The sequence below is a fragment of the Phalangium opilio genome, unplaced genomic scaffold (assembly GCF_054372755.1).
Source record: "Phalangium opilio isolate 3A_F unplaced genomic scaffold, DU_Popi_V2 ptg000105l_1, whole genome shotgun sequence".
In the NCBI taxonomy this organism is placed as follows: Eukaryota; Metazoa; Arthropoda; class Arachnida; order Opiliones; family Phalangiidae; genus Phalangium; species Phalangium opilio.
The window spans coordinates 10,295,453-10,318,712 of record NW_028324207.1 but is presented as its reverse complement, the minus strand read 5'-3'; the positions used below and the strand labels follow the sequence as shown (position 1 = coordinate 10,318,712).

Below are 23,260 nucleotides of genomic sequence, written 5' to 3'. Positions count from 1 at the left end.
AATTCCCTGTTTTGCAAGGTTACAACTACTCTCCTAGCTTTCTTTTGTATAGGCTCCTTATCCCCAAAATGATACACATCTATATCTTGATAACCTACTACTGGCAAGTTCATCCTTCTAGAAAATTCTTCCTTAACAAACGTTACCTGGCTTCCCCCGTCTAGTAAACATTTAGCTACTTCCTGATTTTGCGGATTTTGGGGATCCCTGACTAAGGCTAACGCTGTCTGAAGAAATACCGCCCTTCCCATTGTTTCTATAGGGACGGTAGTGGTGACCACTGGTCAACTTTGATTCGCCTCCGATTTATCTTCGATATTTGCGGGATTTTTGTCGCAAACGGCGTAATTGTGTTTTCCCCCGCAAGCCTTGCATGTCCTGATTGGTGACATGCAATCTTTTGACGTGTGACTTAATCTATGGCAGACAAAGCAGCGACCACTATCTCTAATTATGAGCTTCTTTTCATCTAGGGTGTGATTTGTGCAATTCGGTGTCTTATGGGTGTCGGTCTTGCAAAATATACAATAAATGTTAGCTACTTGTTTGTTATTGTTACTTCTTTTGGTTACTACGAGCGCCGAAGCTGAGGGTTGATGCCTCGTTAAAGATCTCCCCCCACCCCATTTCCTATCTTGAGAATGGTTTTCCATTCTCTTTTGATTTTCTATTCTTTTAGCATGATCGGGTTTTCCCGTGGCATTTTTCTTATTACTAAGCAAGCGGGCCATTTCCCTACTCTCGGTTTGTTCCGTAAGGAAGGCGATTAGCTCGTCCGCGTCTAAACAATCGCTATTTCCACTATAGCCTTTTTTTACGCAAAAAGCAGTCCTAATATCATCTGGCATGCATTCTAATAGTGTGGGGCATAGAAAAGATGTGTGTGCTACTATATTAGCATCAAGGGCCTTGAGACAACGTAGATTTACTTCGCAAGTATTCAACATTGAACGAAGACCATCTATGTCGCTCGAGCTGGTTACCGGCTGAATACTCTTTAGGTTATTCATGTATGTATGAATGGCAATTCTACTCTTATCAAATCTACGTTTTAACAATTTGACTGCTTCGTCATACGACTCATCGCATTCTATTAAACCATCAATAGCCTCAAAGGCTTCCCCTTCCAAAAATGAATTTAAATATATAAGTTTTTCAACCTTACTAAGTCGTTGGTTATTGTCTACTGTAGACTTGAATCTGGACCAGAAGACGTTCCATTTTGCGTGATCCCCTCGAAATATTGGGACCGTGTACGTTGGTAGTTTCACCTCGCTGCCGTTGTAGCTTGATAAGCTTCCCGCGGTGATTTGTTGCGGTAGCGGTGCCATGATTTGTTGACTGGGCGGGTTGGCCGGAACTTGGTGATTTATTAAAGTTCCTGAAGGTGATTGTTGATTGTTGGACGCCGAGTTATGCGTCGGATTTGATGTCTGGATTACGGCTCCAGCGGATGGGAGTTGGTTGTTGGACGCCGTGTTATGCGTCGAGGTTAGCGGCTGATTTGGCGCCACGTTTTGCGTCGAGGGTAGCGGCTGATTTGGCGCCGCGTTTTGCGTCGAGGGTAGCGGCTGATTTGGCGCCGCGTTTTGCGTCGAGGGTAGCCCTGCGGTTAAAGGTGATGGCGTGACCGGCGCGGGAGTGAGAGGGTTTACGGCCGAAACGTTGTAAATTGTTGACGACGAACAGTTGGACGTCGTGGTGCCTTGGGCGGCCTTTTCTATCCTCTGGATTATCCTCTGTGTTTTTCTTCTCAGTTCGGATATTTCCTCCCTTCTTAATATCGCCTCGTCAATTTCTTTTTCCATCTCTATGTCGTCCTCAATCAGCGCTTCGACGCGCGCGTCAATTTTGATGAGATCCTCTTCTTTTTCGGCTAAACTGGACAGGGCGTCCTCTAAATCATCCACACTAGTGTTGGGATCGCTAATTAAAGCTTTAATTTGGGTTTGTTTTCGCATCGCGGCATTTCTAGCACTTTTTCTGTTTGCTTTAGCTAGTTTTAACGCGTTTTTATTATGCGCGGTCGTCTGGGTACTAGTTGGTCCCCCGGTAAGCGCACTCGTTTGCGTTACCGGCACCTGTGCGTTATTGGTGTTGGGCGCCGACGCGTTATTAGATGCACTCTCGTTAGGCATTGTATTTATTTATGAAATTAAGTACACGAAAGTTTAAAGTTTAATTTACTTATCTATAGCGGTTATTCCCGGGTTGACGGTCACCATGAAGAAAGAGCTGCCCGTATTCCGAATTTGCGATTACTAAGCTGCTGATTTAATTTTAATCTTCCTCTATGGTTCTTTGGGGAGAGCGATTAAGTCTTTAGACTCGGACTGAAACAAGTCTAGGACTATGATAAAACTTCCGTGTACGAAATTAAAACTTCAGGAGAAACCTCATTTAAAAAAATTAATAACGAAAACTTTATTTACAAACTTGGATTGGTATTCCAAGTTACTAAGATGTACAAAAAGTAACAAAATCTAACTATTTATATAGATTTTTACGTCCCTTTGGTTTGGGTACGCAGGATTGAAAAAAGGGCGAGGTTCTCGGAGCTAGTTGGGTGAAGTTCTGATTTACCAAGGATGAATCCTTGTATTTATAGGGGATTTACCTTGGCCAGTGTCGCCAGAGAGCCGGCTTCGTTGTTACCTTTGGCCGTGCTCCCTGGCTGCCCTGACCAGGTCATGATCTCGACCGTGAACCTTTCCCGATGACGTCAAAAGATTTTCCATCGGCGTCAAGAATCTTTGCCGGGGAACCGAGAATTGTCCCGAGGTTTCCCCGGTGTAGGCTTAATACTATACATTTTAGAATTTGAAGAGATGTTTAAGATAAGAAACCCGTTGAAGGGATACAAAGGGGTAGAGATTTACTTGAAAATAGGGTGAAACACCTTTGAAATGGGTTTTGGTAAAATTTGTACTTTCTATTTTCATATTAAAAAGGTGTGGAAAAATTTAGAAGTATATTAAATGAAGTAAACAGAAAATTAATCGCGTAAATATACACTTAAAGATACACTTTTTTACACAGTATATTTCCAGCGCGATAGCCCTACTATCCAATGGGGACATTAAAACCTTGCCTCTATTTTTATCTAAGCCTTGGACATTTTAAGAATTTCTTAGAATTGCCTTGAGGCACTGGTAGTGCAAACGTTCTGAAGGGTCATTGCTACTTACGTCTTGGCTCATCTGGTGCTGCAGCTTCAATTCTTGTGTAAATATATCTTTTTTAATCCCTGGTGTGAGTGTGACATTTTTGCCCGAAAGAAATGATATGTTTTCTAAAGGCTCCATTAACCGCCATCATCGATGGATGTCCATTATTTTCGCTCTGTTGGGTTTCGTTCTGTGTCACCGACAGAAGCCAAGGATTACGAGGCCAAGAAAAAACAAGTCTTTTTTGTTTACTTGGTTTTTAATCCTCAATTGTGAAATAAAATATCCCCAAACATAATTCTCATATTTCGTAGAGGTTGACCAAAGATTATTTAGTGTTTAGTGTCTACAACCTTCCCGGTTTCCACTCCCTTTAAGGAAGGTAACATAAAATTATACCAAGAAGTTATATCTAGTTTACTAGGGAGAAAGTCTAAATTCGCCACATTTCCAGCTTTATCTCCAGTCCAAACGTAGGGCGCGCGAATAATTAGGCATCTTAACCTAAATAACCTTCTCCTTAGTAAACTAGTTATCACTTCTTGATTATATCTTAAAAGAAAGGCCTTTTTCTAAATATAAAAGGAAAAACAATAAAAATTTCGTGATCTCTTATAGCGAATTCCACTTACTGCTCTCGGAGCGCTCCCATGGAGCAATAAATATAGGAGACCCTGATTTAGCAAAAACAGTCTTTAACGAAGCCGAAAACTACTTCTCCCATTTATATGGCTCCATGGGAGCGCTCCGCGAGCAGTCAGTGGAAATCGCTATTATTTGAAAATAATTACCATTTAATTAGTCTTAGACATTGGTTTAATGGCGTCTGCTAGCCCAAACCTCTTACAAGATTGTTTAAATTATCATAGGCTAAGAGAGGTAAGGGTAAGGTGAGGTAGGGCATAGCAAACTCGATCACGCGCGCAAGAGGTTCGATTTAGCAGACGCCATGCACTAAACCAATGGCGGATGGCGCAGTAATCCTCGTGATTAAGACCAATTAAATGCTAATTATTTTGTAATACGAGTTTATTTATTTATTTAATATTATTCCTTTTATATTTAGAATAAGGCCCTTCTTTTAAGGTATAATCAAGGATAGATTTAATTTTCGAAGTAGGAATGGAGAACAGAGTAATGTGGGCGCGCGTCAAAGTCCCGGACCCCCTTCCCCGGGACGGAGAGGGGGGTTAAGAAAGAAGAGGCGGGTCATAGCGGCAGAGGTAAAAATGAATTACGTATTTTTCACCGTCCCCGACAGCAACGTCATCAAAACATAGTTTAAGTGAGCCAATAAGATAATTTAAACTTTTCGTTACGTGTTGGAGGGAGGGGCTCTAAACTGGGTGCTATGAGTCGGACTGAAGTAAATACTAACCGTTCTCCATTCCTACTTCTAAAATTAAATCTATCCCTGGTATAATGTTATGTTACTTGAACTTTTCCCTTAAAACAATTGGGCTAGCTTAATGTCTAGTAAAAAAACAATTTCGAATAATATTTCACAAAAACATTTATTAATTTCAGCAACTGAAAATTAAAATAAAAAATGATTGGGTACACAGTACAGTTTTTTTTTCAAAATACCCGATTAACCTTTCTTATCTTTATCCAGCATATTGTGAAGCGCATAATACACGATCGCGCTCATCTTCGGTGGGCGTAGGTGTCAATGGAAAGTTTATTTGAAGTCAAAATGGCGGCCCGATCTAGGCCTACACTTCGGTTACGGTTGTCTTCAAGGACTTTTGGACGTTTCGCGCTTTGCAACTGTTCAGTATGTTTCCCGGATTGTTAGGCCTTTGCCTGAATAGTATGGCTCGAAATTTGTATCGAAATTTTTGGCTAAAAATGCTGTACAACAAGGGATTGCAAGCGGACGAACCGTAAGCCATTATGTTAACGAAGATTAAATAGGACCACGTTTCGTGAAAGAGCTTGTTGGAGAATGTGTTGTAAAACAGTAAGACTTGGTGCGGAGAGAAACTGATAAAGTACACGGTGACGCCGGCGATCAACATTTTGACCACTCCGCGACGAGCCTTGATGGTTGCAGCGTATTTCTCCTTGCCAACAGCCGGTTCCATGGATTTGGAGAAGGCGTCGAAGCCGAACAGACGTTTGCTGATGTACACGTAAAGAACAACCTAGGTAGGAGAAAATATATACATATTATTAGAGGTTTCAATGAAAATTGGGTCCCTACGAGGGTCCTTTGATCAGGGATTGAATTGAGGTTTATTTGGGAGATGACGAAAGGGACGGAGAGGTGAGGTCAAGTCAAGTCAGCTCCAGCGGACACGGCAGAGCTTGGCATTTTAGAGAAATTTTCTGGGTTTCACCATAAGTTAATTATGCCTCTAAGTACACAAATCGCTTCCACTTCTATGGCAATAGTGTTTGTCTGGCTCCCTTTAATGAAACCCTATACTCTCTCCGTATCATTTATCACCTCAACTTCAATACAAAATTGTACCGCCTAGCCTAGCGTTTCTTTTATCCCTTTTAGAATGTTTCAGGACTGAAACCGCCTCTATCTCACGAGAGAGAGAGGGATTTGGGGTTGCTCAAGTAAAATTCGTTCCCCCCCAGTGCCTGCCTATACGAAACGTAAAAATCTCCTTTATTCCACTGGATGATTTTTTTTTCGTCTCAACCGCTTGGTGGCTGCACCGCGATAGAAATTTCAAAATTTTCTCTCTTCGGATCTTAGCGCTATACGAGTTCTGACGTCACAGAAGCCTGCAGAAGATGCCCAGTTTTAACCCGTATTTGTGTACTTAGAGGCATTATTAACTTATGGTTTCACCAATAGCTTGGCTATACAAATTTTCCCCCTTCGTCCCACCAAATGCCCACCTCTGGTCACAGGGCCGGAAATGAGAAAAATTTCTTATAGGACATGTGTCAAGTGACCCCCCCCTGTTTGACTGGAAAATTTACAGGATATTGTCCACAGGAGTACTGTGCAAAAATAGTGTCGCATCTTCAAAGTCAAGCTATTAAAACTTTGGAAAATGTTTTGGTCAAACTGTCCATTGACCCCCTTAGCTTTTTAAAAAATTAGGGGACATTTTAAAAACTTTTGGACATTTTCCAGTGTCCTGTGCTTATTTCCTGTCCTGCCTCTGGACACTAGCCACCAGTTTAAACTAGTCCTTGGGACCAGTGACCCCCTAGTGTCCGAAATATAAAGCTGGTCCCAGCCTTTGTCCTCCTATAGGGGTACGTTCAGTAACCCTCGTTGATGACAGCGCTTACTCAGCGATGTCAGATTTTGGCTACTGTACGCTTTTTCGCGTTTCCGGTTTTGACGTCATGATGCTCAGCGCTTGTCCATCAAAAAAACCATATAATCGATATGGTTTTTTTTGATGGCGTGACGTAGCACTTGACTGTTGATCACTTGACAGACGAAAAGTTGGCGCGGGATTTAAAAATTAAATTTCAATAATACTATTCTTACAGTCATTGTATTAGTTTTCTTCACAAAACTACTTCTACCATTCAAATGGACATATATTCTTAAACAATTTCATTATTTGCGAGCTCGTTAATAATTGAAAAGAGCCATTTGGGCTTCGTAACGTTTTCAGAGCCAGTAAGACGTTTCCCCAACTCCATTTTCGAAACAGCGCTAGCTCAAAATGCCACTTTTCTGTTCAACAACCTTTTACGTCACTGTGACGTCTCGAGCCCATCAACCAAACATCAAGAAAACAGCGATTTCATTGAGATTTTCGTTACTGAACGTACCCTAGATTTGCAACTATTAAACTGGTCCTAAGGACCAGTAACCCCCACTTCTTGAATTTACAAACTAGTCCAAGCAATTGATAAACTGGTTTTGGACCAGAGGAAGTGCACTGCTATTTCTTAGACTGCTGGCCACTTGCCATTATGTGTATTATCTCAAACTTTGTCCCCTAGAAGCTTGGCTTACAAGGAGTGTGTACACCACATTTCCGACCGATTCATTGACTTTAAATAGATCTTTTTCAAAAGAGTGCCTTAGTGTCGTCTGCTAGAGTAGGGTTAAGACGTAACCCCGGTATGTGATCCCAAAGACATTACAGGGGGCTTCAATTTACCAGTCCACCAAAATCCTTTGGTTTGAAGTATTATATAACGTTCTTGGATCACACATCAGATGTTACTTGAAACACCTGACTCTATTTTAGGCACTACTTTTCAAAAAGGAAGAAACTACGGGTCCCTCTAACTCCCTTTGACAAAAATTTGTTATTAAATCCGGTAAAGCAGGTCTACCCGTGGATCCATTTTTTGATAAAATTGTCACACGTCATGGAGCCAATTTTCCAGGGCTGTCAAACAGGGTTACGTTTTAAAAAAATATTCTCTATCCATTCTCTAATAAGAATCCATCGAAAGTTTTTTATATTTTTTTTTCTGGGCAAAGTTTTGATGTAATATTACACGGCAATTCTTTGCCTTTCACTTCTTTAAAATCTAAGGGAAGCTAACACTGCTGCCACTAGTCTACCACTCTTTCATTTTTCTTTGAAATGTGTCATTGGGCAGCTTCTCTGTGTAAAAATACTAACACATAATTTGGAAGGTAACTATATATTATGGCAGAAGTGAGATGAGACTAGAAGTACTGAGGTAACCAAATTCTTCACTTGGCGAAAGTGAATATTCTTGATAACGCAGCAACGGTTGGCCCTCTGGTGGTAGCGGTTTCTCAATTTTCCCCTTCCAGAACGTGTGACGCTCACGGGTGATGGTAGACGGGGGCCGAACTAGATTCAAGCAGCACACGCTTCGTCCGTGTACACCCCTGGCTTTAGCTTCAGGGAAAGAAGGGGGTAGGAAATGTTTTTGGAACTCGACCAATTTTTATCTCTCTCTAGTGTAGGCGCGATGGAAGTGGCGAATAAAATCCTCTCAAATTTGTTCACTAATGCCAGGATCTATTAGTACCAATGCTAGAGCTCTTTACTTCCAGTCCCTTATCTTACTTCTGATTATGGTAGTGTATGAGTAGCTTAGTTTATGGCAAAATTGGTCGAGTTTTCGTCGGAAAGGTTGGGCGAAACCAAACCAAAGGTTTGTTAAGAAAGTGCCATCATAAGTTCTTAAGATATGTTCCATAAGTTTATGGCTTGTTACTGATAGCTTGTCATGAAGTGACGTAGGTGAAACGTCATAGATTCCCGTGGTAGTGACGCCTAGTATTGGATGAACCAGAGGGTTCCTCCAAGGCCTGGTGAGGCGCTGTCAAAGGCTTAGTAATGCAGACTAAAGGTGGAAACGCAGGAAGTTTACGCACGACGCCCTGCCTTCGCCTGTACTAAATTGCGTTGCGTCCGACGTTTATGAATTCCACCTTAAATAGGGAGATGGACTGCAAAATTGGGTGTAGTCAATTATCGCGTGGTTCTCGAACTACCTGTCAGTAAGTCTCTAGGATTATGAAGTATAGCAAGTTTCATACTTATGGAAGGAACATATCACTTATAATCTTATGATGCCATAAAGAACCAAGCCGTCAGTCAACCTGATCCTTTCCTCCATAGTTCAAGTTTAGGAAAGGTTAGTTTACTTGGATTTAAAATGGGTCAGGTTTCCTTCTAATAGCTCGTATTGTATCCAGGTTTATTTTCCTTTATAGCATTTAACTTTAAGTAAAATCAATTTTAAAACCAGTAAGAAGCAACACCAGACGGAGCCCCAGTTCGCTTCTAACGGTGCTTCTTATCTGTGGGTTGGTTTCTCTGAATGTAATTTCCGAAATGGTAGATGGTAACACAAGATTAAACCATGCCCAAGACCATTAGATCAAACAAGGAGAATACATAAGAGGGGAGACTCGGAGACGAGTCTCAGACAAAATGCACTAGTAGTCCCCCGGTTCCTAAAACGGTACTGTGCCGTTCCCCGGTTATCATGGTTACCACTACCCACCCCTCAAGGCAGGAGAGTGAGCGTACATTCTCGCGCATGCGTTTGTTCAAGCCTCCTTGCTCTAACCTCATGAGCTTCATTATAAATTTGAATATCCCACGCTTCCAACAACGCGCGTGCGCCTTTACCATAGCATTGCGCGTCGAAGTTGCGCGGTACTGTACGTGGTATCAGAAGTAAGATAAGGGACTAGAAGTAAAGAGCTCTAGCATTGGTAGTAGATCCTGGCACTAGTGAACAAATTTAAGAGGATTTTATGCCACCGCTTCCATCGCGAGTGTCTACACTAGAGAGAGAGAAAAAAATTGGACGAGTTCCAAAAACATTTCCAACCCCCGTTCCCCTCAAGCTACAGCCGGGGGTTTACACGGACGAAGCGGGTGCTGCTTGAATCTAGTTCGGCCCCCGTCTACCACCACCCGAGAGCGTCTCACGTTTTGGAGAGAGGGAAAATTGAGAAACCGCTACCACAGGGCCAAGTGCGTTGGTGTGGATATCAAGAATATTCACTTTCGCCAAGTGAAGAATTTGGTTAACTCTTACTTCTGGTGGTAACGAGTCTCCGCTCTCATACATCCTCCTTGGATCAACAAGTATCTCTATTCTAAGTTGCCTATTCAAACAGCAACTGCCCTTTTGATAAAATAGATGGCGTGACAGGTTGCATTTACATTTTGAAATTGGATATGATGTTTGTTTACCTGAATAACAAGAGGTATTAAGTAGAAAAGCGTGAACTCGGCGTATTTGAAGAAGAATGTGTGCGAAGGTTGAGGGAACTGTACGACGCATGGAATGAAACTCGGGGCCACCACCAATAATGTGTGGTAAAATATATTGGGGCTGGCGCACAACATGGCCGACGGCCAGATGATGCCGATGATCACCAGAATACGGGCGCGAGAACACAGGATGTGAGCCTTGATTGGGTGAATTATAGCCACGTACCTGTGTGTGAGATAAAAGAACTTTAAATTAAATAATTCAGGAAGTAATATATTTAAATCGTGAATTGTAATTATAATACAAATACAAAGATATGTAATTAATAACGGTGGGAACGAGATAGGAAATTAAGTCATTTGAGCAGCGCAGACCATGTTGTCAAATACTTCGTCTCTCTAATCATGATCTCGAGCCCACTCTGATTAATTAAGTTATGCAGATGACGTAAATGCTACGCTTGAAGGATTTGCCTGGATCTGTTAGTTAGCTAGAGTTATGATTCATTGAATTTCGTATTCTGACCCCCTGCGACACCAAGGTTAAAGTATTAAAATGGTTTTTTGAAACCCTTATTTTAAAAGTACCATCATAATAAAGGCTCTTCCAGACGCTTGATGGGTACGCTCGAGTTGGATGAACTAGTTGGATCGCGTGTGAATAGACGCCACTGGATGAGTTGAGTCACCAAAAAAATTTGGCTAGGAAAAATTAGATCAGTAATCCAATTTTTGCTGACTCAACTGTTTAATTTCATTTCTTCAGCCAATCAAAATGAATTACAAAAAAAACGCCTTTTTCGCGGCTTATTTCGCAAGTGTCAAGGTAGGTGGCGCTTAAAAAGTTCCATTTGGCTGTAAAAGTTTAATCGTGTGAGAAGGAAGGATTTACTTCACTTTTCCCTTCAAAAGTTCAAGGGCAAGTTGATTCAACTTTTTGACCCATCGAGCTGAGTCAAAAAGTAGTTGGCTAGGAAAAATTGAATTAGTGATCCCATTTTTGCTGATTCAACTTTTTGACCCATCGAGCTGAGTCAAAAAGTAGTTGGCTAGGAAAAATTGAATTAGTGATCCCATTTTTGCTGATTCAACTTTTTGATCTGATATATAAAAAACTTTTTTCACCCCTGGGTTACTTCGAAAGTTCCAAGGTAGGTGGCGCTTACAAAGTTCCATTTGGGGGTAAAAATGGTGGTGCGAAAAGGAATGATTTACTCAACTTTCGATTCAAAAGTTGTGCAAGTTTACTTTTTGACTCATCTAGTTGAGTCATTTACGGCCTTTTTAGACGATAAAACTTTTGACTCAACTAGATGGGTCAAGCAAAAATTGGTCAGTGAGATATTTTTAATTTGGTCCTTTAACTTGTGTACCCAACCTCTGTTCACATGACCCAACTAGTTTACACAACTCAAGTTGACTCATCTAAATGCAGTCAATAAGTTGTATCGTCTGAATAGGCCTTTAGTTGGATCGTCTGAAAGTGCCTTTACACATCCTTTAAATACCCAAAAGAACTTACGAAAGGATAAAATATTAGGGAAAACTTCTCAATAAATATTGCGTTTATTTAAGGCCTATTCAGACGATGAAACTTTCGACTGAACTAGATTGGTCAAACAAAAATTGGTCAGTGATCAATTTATAATTTGGTCGTTCAACTTGTGTAACCAACTTCTGTTAATTCACACAAACCAAATAGTTTACTCAACTCAAGTTGACTCATCTAAATGAGTCAATAAGTTGTATCGTCTGAATAGGCCTTTAGTTGGATCGTCTGAATAGGCCTTTACACTTCCCTTAAATACCCAAGAGAACTTAGATAAGCATAAAATATTAGGGAAAACTACTCAATAAATATTACGTTTATACTGAAGAAAATTTTGGTTCATGATTTTCGAAACAATGCAGTAACATTAGGAGAGGTTAGAAAAATGTAGCCACCTTCGCTACATATTATTCTACTTTTACTGTATTAACTCGATTTAGTTAAATGATCCAGTTGTTGAAACCACCTAAAAAGCTCGAGGCAAAAATGTAAGTCGAAATATTTTTCGGTTTTCAACAATGGAAAAAGGAATACAAATGCATTATTCATGACATGGGTAGGCCTACATCCAAAAAAATGGAAAACAACACTACACTATTATTGTATAGTTTATATGTTAGGTTACATCGTGGTTGGTTCGTGATGCAGTCTTTTCATGTGATCATAAGTTCATAAGATATGTATTATAAGTTTTTCACTGGTTAATGAGAGCTTGCCATGAAGTGACGTAGGTGAAACGTCACATTCTCGCCTGGTGACTCGCTGTCAAAGGCTTAGTACAGACTAAAAAGGACTAGATGGAAGTCTTGCAAAAGAAATCTCGCTTCCGTCGTTCTCGAACTAGCTCTCACTGAGTCTCTAGCATTACGAAGTATTGGTTGTGTCATACTTATGGAACATATCACTTATTAACTTATGATGTGATGAAATCTATGTCCCATATCTTTACAGGACTCGATTTCTAGGCGTTTTATCATCATTTTTTGTATTCAAATTTGAGTTTTCTCCCGTTTGTTCTTCTCGACAGTTTCTTATAGTTTCAGATAAGTGTCATAAGAATAAAATGTATGACGCTTCCCATTTGAGTAAAGCCAAATGGTTTGTTATAGATAAGATAGGGATTTTGCAGGAAAGAGGAACGTTAGCTAGTTCTGATAGACTCTTAAATCATTTCAGTAGCTCTATCTTATTGGTTCTTCCCTCTCACCCACCTCAGAGGTTGACTACCTCTGTCAACAACTAGTATTCATTGTCAATAAAATTACTTAACAAGTTGGGTTGGCAGAAATGATGTATAACCTATATTAACGAACACATTTTTTTCAGTGCATATCATAATTATCGTCGTAATGTTGCTTTTGATAACACCTCCCTATGGACATTTGAACCACTTAAACGCACTACAAATCACCCCTAAGGAAACCAGGGTTCGAATTAAAAAAAACCCAGCCCCAAAAAAAACCCGCGGGTTTCATTGGGTTTTACCTACCACAAAAACCCACTAAAAACACACCTAATAAAACACATCACTAAGATGTTCAATTTTGATTAATTTGAATGCTAGAATAATTTCATTTTGAAGAGATTTGTTGTTTCGATTCTCCCCCATTTCACCCAAAAACAGTTTCCCCAATTCCCATTTCTCCCAAACTCATTTGTCCCAAAATATTTTTCCCCCAAAACAGAAACATTGGCTATTAATTTCCCTTACAATATCCTCTCGATCCGTGCCTTCCACTGCTTTAATAAACTCGGCGCGTATTTATGACTTTTTTTTTAAAAAGTACACTTAAATATTGTACTATTCTTCAGGCTGTATCAGTTTACAATTCTCTTACCAGGATAGAAAAATAATTCGAGAAAGGTTTTTATTTCGGAAGTAGATAATTGTAAACAGTTGTTTTTTGGAAAAGGCATATTATAATTCGAGAAAGGTTATTTTATTTCGGAAGAAGATAATTGTAAACAGTTATTTTTTGGAAAAGGCATATTATAATTTGAGAAAGGTTATTTTATTTCGGAAGAAGATAATTGTAAACAGTTATTTTTTGGAAAAGGCATATTATAATTTGAGAAAGGTTATTTTATTTCGGAAGAAGATAATTGTAAACAGTTATTTTTTGGAAAAGGCATATTATAATTTGAGAAAGGTTATTTTATTTCGGAAGAAGATAATTGTAAACAGTTATTTTTTGGAAAAGGCATATTATAATTCGAGAAAGGTTATTTTATTTCGGAAGAAGATAATTGTAAACAGTTATTTTTTGGAAAAGGCATATTATAATTTGAGAAAGGTTATTTTATTTCGGAAGAAGATAATTGTAAACAGTTATTTTTTGGAAAAGGCATATTATAATTTGAGAAAGGTTATTTTATTTCGGAAGAAGATAATTGTAAACAGTTATTTTTTGGAAAAGGCATATTATAATTCGAGAAAGGTTATTTTATTTCGGAAGAAGATAATTGTAAACAGTTATTTTTTGGAAAAGGCATATTATAATTTGAGAAAGGCTATTTTATTTCGGAAGAAGATAATTGTAAACAGTTATTTTTTGGAAAAGGCATATTATAATTTGAGAAAGGTTATTTTATTTCGGAAGAAGATAATTGTAAACAGTAATATTTTGGAAAAGGCATATTATAATTCTAGAAAGGTTATTATATTTTGGAAGTTGATAATTGTAAACAGTAATTTTTTGGAAAAGGCGGAAATTTATGGTTAGTCAGCAATATTTTGGAAATGGCGGCAATTGGTTAGTCGGCACAATGTAGCAATTCATACTATTTTCTCCATCATAGGTTCCGCTTTTCCTCGTAGGGGGAATACTACTATTTTTACTACCATCCTACTAAAAATTTTACGACTATTGAAAACGGCCTCTATAATAGGAATGACCCCTAATTTTTTCTAGGTCTTTTTTATTTCTATAGGCTAAAATTAAATCTCAACTTCTGGGCTTGGGCGAAATGGGAAAAAAATGTTTTGGGCGAAATGGGACAAAAAATCTTTTGGGCAAAATATTGCTTTTGGTATGGGATTGGGGAAAATGGGAACATACCGTTGTTTCAACTTCAAAAGTACGGCCATTTAATATTACTTATTATTTTTTATGAAACATTTTAAGACTTTTTTTAAACAGTTACGTTTGATTGACAATTTCTACCACGCACACAGCTGCTAATGATAAAAAACTCAAAAAAAAAAAAAAATAACCAAGTACGCAATAAAACACAGAAAAACCCAATAAAACCCGATGGGTAGGGCTTTTTTAAAAAAACCGGGTTTTTTAACTCTGAAGGAAACTCGCACAATTTAAATACTATATGGCACCTCCCTACCTTTGGCAACGTTATGTTCTATGAGAAATTAATATGCAGTGCCACTACTCTATGCAATTGACCCCTGCATTAAATGCACTACAATGTTTCGTAAATCAAATATAACACCATGTTCAAACACAATGCATTGCACCCCCTAAATTGATACCCATAAATGAACCGCAATCTTTCATGATAAGATGCCGATATAAATTATGGGAAGTGGTACTGTATCTATATGCAAATTTGAACTCTCCCACAAAATTTTCATTTCCTTTCATATAAAATTTAAAATATTCTAATTTCCATGTTCGGCAAAAATCATTGTGTCCTAGCCGCGAGGGAAATTAAAACTGGTTTAGATATTTAGTCCATCTCTAAATTCTCTCTCGTAAGAACTGCTTTTTCCCTTTACATGTATTATTCCGCCCGGCTTTCCCTAGGATATGAATTTTCCAATAAAAATTCATCGTTTTCATTCATGTGGAAACTAATTGAAATTTAAAATTCTGAACCATATCGTTCTACCGAGTAATATCGGCTCCCCGCTTTTGACTGCATTATTCTCAATGGTTTATTAACACGGTGTGCCAATACTACATTAAGATTAGATTAGACCGAGGAATTTCTGTAGTATGGAAAATTTAAATTTTAATATTATTATATAATTGAAATAAATTTCTTAGTACGCTTTCTTAGAACGCGAGTAAGAAAAAGTTATACGGCAAGTGTTCAACTTTGTAATTCTCATTAATATTTTTTACCGAAACTGAGAAAAATTACCTGCAGTGTCTCATCACGTGCAATTTTTATCAAATCTGGCGCTAAAATTTCGTTCGACATTGGGCGTACCACTGTAATTTTAAAAACAATAAAGGCAGGGCGTTACGCGATTGGTCGGAGGTGCAAATTGCAAATTATATATGAAATCTCAAAATAATTTGAATTTTAAAATTTTTTGGACTCTTTTGGAGGTATTTCCTGAATTCACCCTCTCGATATTAAGGTTAACAGACGCTTAAAGGGACACGCCAACTTACAAAATTTTCTTTTTTAATCAAAAGAACGTATAAAATAATAAATGCGTCAAATGGAACCATGTTTTTCCTACACATAATTACCCATGAGCGGATTTAGTCGGTCTGCCACCAATGCCAATGACCATTGGTTCCAGTCCATTTTTAAAGTGTTGATTAAACGGTGTTGACTACGACAAAAACAGCCAAATAGTGATTCAGTTACGATTACGAGATTTCTTAATTGCATAATTGCGATGACGAAATAAAATTATTTTCAAAAGTTCTGTTATTAGTCGGAAACGTTTGAGCAAGGATGATAGAGGGTAGGATACGTAATCAGATAGTAATACTAGGCGCGCTAACTGTGTCACAGCTCAGGTCGGGTGGGACTACAACAAACGGGGGAGGAATAGTCGGACTGAATGGCAATTGGTTCGTCTGTAGCCCTTCTTAGCCAATTACCGAGGGGTTAGTCACTTGAATAATCAGGTGTACAAAACTGTAGATTTCTATGTAATTCTTAGAAAATCATCAGTAATCACATTTATTTTTGTGGGTAATCAAAGGTAATCAGAAATCTCCGATAATCACTGGAAATCACTTGAAATCTCGAGAAAATCAGAAATGATCACATGATTTACTTGTAATCACCTCGGTAATCACAAGTTTCGTGAAATAATCACGCACAATCAGTTGATAAATTCGAAAATCCAAAAGTAAAATCGTAATCAGTTGAAATAGAAATAATCACTGAATTCATCTGTAATTCAGGAAAAATCCAGTGGTAATCACGGCATTCACCAAAAAATCACCTGGATTCATTGGAACTCAAACGAAAATCAGGGGCAATAACGGGAAATCAGTGTAAAGATTATTGAAATCACCTAAAAAATCGTAATCACAGAAATAAAGGAGTTCATTCAATAATCAACGGAATTCACATAGAAATTCAGAAATCAGTAATCAGGTGTTAAAAATATTAGAAAATGACTAGCCCCTCGGATAAAAGCATTTACAGACAACTTTGTGTTAACCTACTGCAACAGAATAGTTTCTACCTCATTGGGGCCATTCTTAAATCGTTCTCGTAGAAAGAGAATTTTCTTAAATCGTCTCTTGTTTCATAGAAGGAAACTAATTTGATACGTTCACAAAGGATCGCCATGCATAGTTTTGAGTAGCTCGGTTTTCTTTAAAGATTGTAAAACTAAATTCCTTTTTATTACCTTCAAATTAAATTTGAGATGAAACAAAGCGGCAGAACTTTAGGCAGCCACGCTTTAGTAATCCTCTTATAGTTTCCAAATTCTTTTTTTAGATTTTTCATTTGCTTAACTAAATTGAATTTTTGAAACGTGAGATTCCGACTGTTTCAGAATGTAATCCGAGGGGCTAACCATTATGATTTTCTATACTGATTATGTAGTAATAGTAATTAAATAGCGCTGTGAAGGGTAGAGCGTACATTTTTTTACTCAACTCCTAATCAGAAAAACCGTGTATATTAGAGAAAATTAGTTATATTTGTTTGTTCATTATGCACAAGTACAACTTCAAGATTTGATTAAACTGTAAGTTTGATATGAGCAACACAAGGGAAATTAAGGCTCGTTCCGTTTAGTGTCAACTTAGATGGGAAACTCTTTTCAGTTTCCACTTTGTTAAAACTCCAGGGCAACGCACTGTAGCGTATAACAGAAGTAAGGTGAGACTAGAAGTATGGAGGTGACCAAATTCTTCACTTGGCGAAAGTGAATATTCTTGATAACGCACCAACGGTTGGCCCTCTAGTAGCGGTTTCTCAATTTTCCCTCCAAAACGTGAGACGCTCTCGGGCGGTGGTAGACGGCCGAACTAGATTCAAGCACCCGTGTCCGTGTTCCGCGGCGGCTTTAGGTTGAGGGTAACAGGGTAGGAAATTATTTGAAACTCGACCAATTTTTTTTTCTCTCTAGTGTAGGCGCGGGGATGGAAGCGGCGTAAAACCTTCAAATTTGTTCACTAGTGCCAGGATCAATGCTAGAGCTCTTTACTTCTAGTCGCATCTTACTTCTGCGTATTGTAATAAAACTAAGGTGTTTATTCTAGCTAATAAAAATTAATGTTAGTAAACTTTGCAGCTTTCATGGAATTAAATGTATTGCTTGTTATTAGAAGTACGCTTCTATAGAGGAAGAAGCAATATCCTGTACGTTCACCGGCAAAGGGCAAGTTTAATTTAAAATGCTTTTTTTAAAGGGAGGGTGAAATGGAAAATCAAGTGATTTTTATCGTTTCTTCTACTAATTATAAGACCAATCTGCATAGTGAAACATTCAGGAAATACAGTTTTCTTATTATTTTAAAATTACAATTAGTTTTTATAGATTTCATGGATACTTCTAAATAAGTACCACCGGCCAATCGCGTAACTCCTTGCCTTTTTTTTAACAAAATTCTAATGCTACGCTCCGTGTCGAATGAAAAATATTTTTGATTTGATACAAATTTCCCGCGATGTGACAATCGTGGCGCAAGATTTATAGCGTGCCACAAGAATTTTGTTAACCAAAAGGCAGGGAGTTACGCCATTGGTCAGAGGTACTTATTTAAAATTAACCATTAAAATTCTCTTTCTCTTTAAAATAATACAAATTTCGTTAGCACATACGAAACTAACACGCCCCCAGCCACACCTAGCTAATAAGCAAATTTTATTTACGTGACTTGTTACGAACTACAATCGTGCGTGTAAATGGGCCTTAAGATATCCGGCGGTTAAACTCGCGTCTATCCAATGTTTAACTCTGCTGCTACAGCGAAGACAAACGTTTGTTCGGTTCCCGAGTCCCCGAAGGCTAAGGCTTAAGACTGCTGGCGCGAGAAAGGATTAGCCAACAACCTCTACACGCGCGTTTTCTCATATCAACTTGATCCCACGTGACCCATAACCTACCCAACCCAACTCCAGCTCCAACCTTTATGCCCCATAGATAAATGATGTAGTGTAAACGACGACGTAATAGATTCAGTACACATTAACATTCAAAGGCCCATTTAGACTAGAGTAAAATCATCTTATGATCTCTTAATGGTTCGCCTAGTTAAATGATTCGTTACGGTAGCGTCGGTACGTTCATTACGACGTGAGACTGGACGAATTAAAACAAGTCTCGTATATCGGGATTTTTACCACTCGGAGTGACGATGACGTATTAATCTGGACGTGTCTGTGTGTTTGTGCGTGTGTGTCTGTCACCGCGTTCGCAGTTGGCAAATCGGAGCAAGCATTTTGGCAATATCCGGACGCCGTTCGCTGTTCACAGAAAGCATTATCATCGTTAGGGTTAAGAAGTACGCGGCGATCGGCTAGGGTTACGAGAAACGTCCAGCCCCTCCCAATAGCAGCTAGGGCTTCCACCAAAGATTCACGCAATTGTTCCTATTCTTATCATTTATTGTGAATCAATCGCCTTATATACCCTAAATTTCCAAAAGATTGTTAAAGAGGCATACGCTTGAATTCAAAGGTCAACAATAGCTATGTTTCAGATGATTTTAGGAATACAGTTTCTTAAAACTATTTAACTAGAATTAAGGTAAATTACTGACGATTAAAATATGTAATATCAATTATATTTATTTAATTTTTTAAGAAAAACCCTCTTAATTGCGTAGATAGCCTCTCGCCTCGACTTGGAGAGGTTTAGCCAAGAATTTTGAATACTAAAATATCCGAATTCACAATGACAAAAATCGCTAACGCTAAGAATCCTAAAACTTCTCATATATCGTCTGCTAATGCGTAACTCACTCAATCACTCGTCAGCTGCGCATGATTGAGCGGGCTACGACTAAAGAAAAGGCACTAACGAGATGGCGCCATCTCGACACTGCAACCCACGACGATTCTGAACAATTTCAAACTAAGCCCGCGAATCTATTACGTAGTCTTTGAATGACCTGTGTCTAAATAGGCGAGCAATACGACTTCACCGACACGAACGCAAGATTTTAGTCAAGACAGTCTGCATGGGCCTTAAAAGGACTTTTTACTGGCATTGTCAGATACTGTGTTATTTCTCAAATCCCCGTTTGATCATTAGTTGTAATTCCTGCGCATGCCCGAGATATTTCATTTAGAACTCAATATACGATGTTCTGGTTCTATATATACGTTTAGAACTAGTTTAATAAATATTAATGTTATTGGTTAGAATCTGACGTGCAGTCAATTTGGTTTTCCCCTAAGGAAAGATTATGTGGGTTGATTTCTGTTTTCTTGTGCCTTTGTTCAAGATGCGAATGACTTATTCCGTGTCGAATGAAAGTTATCACGAGATTTGATAAAATTCGTGCGCGACGTGATAATCGTGGCGGGAGACATGGAGCGTGCCACGAGAATTTTGTTAACAGGAAGGCAAGGCGTTACGCGATTGGTCGGAGGACCTTCTTTAAAATTATCCTTAAAATCTGAACCTAATTTGAATTTTAAAATCATTCGGAAGTATTTCCTGAATGTTTCACTATGCAGACTGCTCTTATAATTAGTAGAAGAATCGATAAAAATAACTTGATTTTCTACTTCACCTTCCCTTTAAGATTAATCTAAAAATATCTAAATGTGTAATAATAAAACATCTGGACTAAAAAATAATTCATAAGTAATTAAAAAAGTTAATCGAAAAAATTAACGATTGGAAATAGGCCTATTGATAAAACTAGACTTAACAAAAAATGAATGTTGAAGGGTGCGTTCCCTTTCATGAAAAGAAAAATGATTTTCACGATCAGTCGAGTTTAAAAAGAGAATCAAGCAACAACTTATTCTATAATTTTAATAAATGAAGTAAATTTTTGAGTTAACAACTCGAAATCATTTAGTTGGCGATAAACGACACACTATGATCAACCTCGAGTCCGTGGTGTTTCCGTCCGCCTAAGATAGCTCTCCCAAGTCGAAAAAACTAGAACAATTAATCAACTCCACTCCAATTAACACCTAGACTATATATATATATATACTATAATCTATAGTAGCCGAAACTTAAAGACAATACAGGCATTATGGCAAAATCAGTGACAGGAGTTACATTTTCGACTCAAAATCGATTCCCATTAGAACCCATGGTACTTCGGTCCTCGCACTCTTTTAGGAACAACCAACCCTAGATAAAGGACATTGTAGGGCCAAGATACTTTGATGCCGTTACTATAACTATAGGGTAAGTACCTTTGCACGTATTACACTAGGAATAGTACGTGCTACCAGAAGGGGATAATACAAGAAGGATGCCACTCTGTATCCTCTTAGTACTTGAATTTTGTAACATGATTCTTCCCGGGCTCATGGCACCATTTTGTATGCTCTCCCGCTCATCAAATTAAGTTCACATGGGCATGCATCGCATCGTGCTAGGGTGAATTCTATAACTGTTTGGTATTTACTAAATCCTCAGCAATCAAATAGGCACAAACCTTGATTGTCTTGACGTGGGACAAAAATCTGCACAAGCGCATGCGCCTTGGCTAATAGTTAAGCAACGCTAATAGACCTAACCAACGGAAATAAACAAGTTGGCTTGGTTTCGTCTCCATGATCTAAGGGATAGGATCACGTGACTAACAAAGCTAGTTGACTGTAGTACCTACCATCTGTCGTTGAGCGACGAAAATAAATCTCTTACTTTGTTGATTGGGTTAGAGTCTGATTCTGACTCTTGGGGTGAAACAGGTTCTGCGCATGGCAATTGCAATCAAGCCAATCAAGTTATCCCTATTCTCGCCTCAAAACCCGAGCACAAAATCTGAGCCGTTATAAAAATTCAAAAGATTTGTTTTGGTAGGGTCTATAGAGTAATGATGAGGGTGAACTATTTATAGCGTATGATGTGATTCAGTTTAGTAACCTTTTGCACTCGAAATGTAAAGCAGTCTGGGAAATACGGATAACTTTTAAACAAGTCCTTGGGACCAGTGACCCCTCTAGTGTCCTAAATAATAAACTGGTCTCAGGACTGGTCCCCACCTTTGTTCTCGTATAGATTTAAAATTAATAAACTGGTCCTGAGGGCCAGTAACCCTCATTTTTTGAATTAAAAAACTAGTCCAAGCAATTAATAAACTGGTTTTTGGACCAGAGGAAGTGTGCTATTTCCCAGACTGGTAAAATGATGTTGGTAAGAATCAAGTTACAATTACCGCGCTCGCTTTGTGGTAGGTACACTTCTCTCTCGAAGAAGGGAGTATTATATACTTCTGTAGCTACCATTATTTCCGTATTATTATGGACTGTGTAGGGAAATTAATTTTAAAACCTAACCCTTTGTTAATGGAGACAAAGTGTCGCTTCTAGTTTCGAGCGTACCACCGGTTATTAACGACGTATTAAAATAAAACATTTTGATGGATGAACCAAGGGAGTACACACTAACAAGATCCATTTGTTTACCGTGTCCCGAAAGAGAACGAGAGGGAATTGCGATATTCGGGAAATGAGACTCGGTCGTTAATGGTCGGACAATACCAACAATGGGTGCTCGCCAGTGATAATGTCCATCTTTAGTTAAGTGACCATATTAATTTAGAGTGTGGTCTCTCGTGACCCTGGTTGCCCAAAATTGAACAAATCGTTGCGTAGGGATAATTTCAATAACATCAATGGTGGTGTTAATTTTCTTGCCTATGTTCTGACCCCTTAAATATGTTGTTGTGATTTATATCTTAATGCTGTTACTCTTGGCGTCACTCGCGTGTAATAAGAACTTCCAACAAAATTATATAAAGAATGGGTGGTAGATTTTACTGATTCGACTAATATTTTTGTAGCCGTACCCTAGGAGCGAATTAAGGCACTCGGCGTTGCCCGTCAGCCCCTCCCTAGGGATGCATTTTTTATCACATTTCAGGCGGATATTATTCCATAAAGAAAGGTTTCCAAGTTTCTGGCGTCCATTTAAAAAGACGGCGACAAATCGAACCCAAAATACCATTCAGCCCGTCTTGAGGTTAAAGGAAAGCGGTGCGTACTAAATATTTGCGAAATCGGTTGAAACGCGCGGACTTTGTTGCGCAGAGAAGATTTTTTACAATTCTGAGCACCATTTTTTAAGATGGCGGCGTATTGGGGGAAATCTTTCTAAGTACGCGCCTACTTACTTACGAGTAACGTTTCTGCAAATTTTCAGCCTTCTAGGGCAAGCGGTTTGGGCTGGGCGTTGATTATCAGTCAGTCAGTCAGGACTTTATATAAATTTTATGACCAACTTTCTGTGCATGTAATTTATACATATTTATTAAAAAAAATCCCTGTCAACTTCTACCTGGGAGAAACCAACTTGACTGGGGGGTAAAAGCTTAAACCCATTACTGAGAGGTCTTGCACCCATAGTTGGTAGTTTAAAACACCCGGCATACTTTGCGTTAGCGTGGGCCTACTCCTCAGGTGGCATCTAGTGGTCAAATTCGAGTTTTATTCATGTTCACACATACATTGTGACTAAAAGCTGAGGCATGCGATAGATGGCGCTGCAATCTTAGGCCCAAGTAAACTAAAGCATAGGCTGCGTTCAGTAACGC

At 38.7% G+C, this 23,260-nt stretch overlaps 1 protein-coding gene across 1 annotated transcript in view; it reads right to left on the bottom strand.

Annotated features, from left to right (window-relative positions):
• Positions 1-4,668: 4,668 nt before the first annotated feature.
• The window catches only part of LOC149629916 (neuropeptide receptor 15-like), a 37,532-nt gene continuing 18,940 nt past the window's right edge, over positions 4,669-23,260 (bottom strand). The window contains exons 3-4 of the mRNA XM_089851767.1: positions 9,797-10,043; positions 4,669-5,314 (exon numbers count right to left, since the gene is read on the bottom strand). Coding sequence (XP_089707893.1) covers positions 4,883-5,314; positions 9,797-10,043 — 679 coding nt within the window. The 3' untranslated portion in view covers positions 4,669-4,882. The remainder of the gene's footprint in view (positions 5,315-9,796; positions 10,044-23,260) is intronic.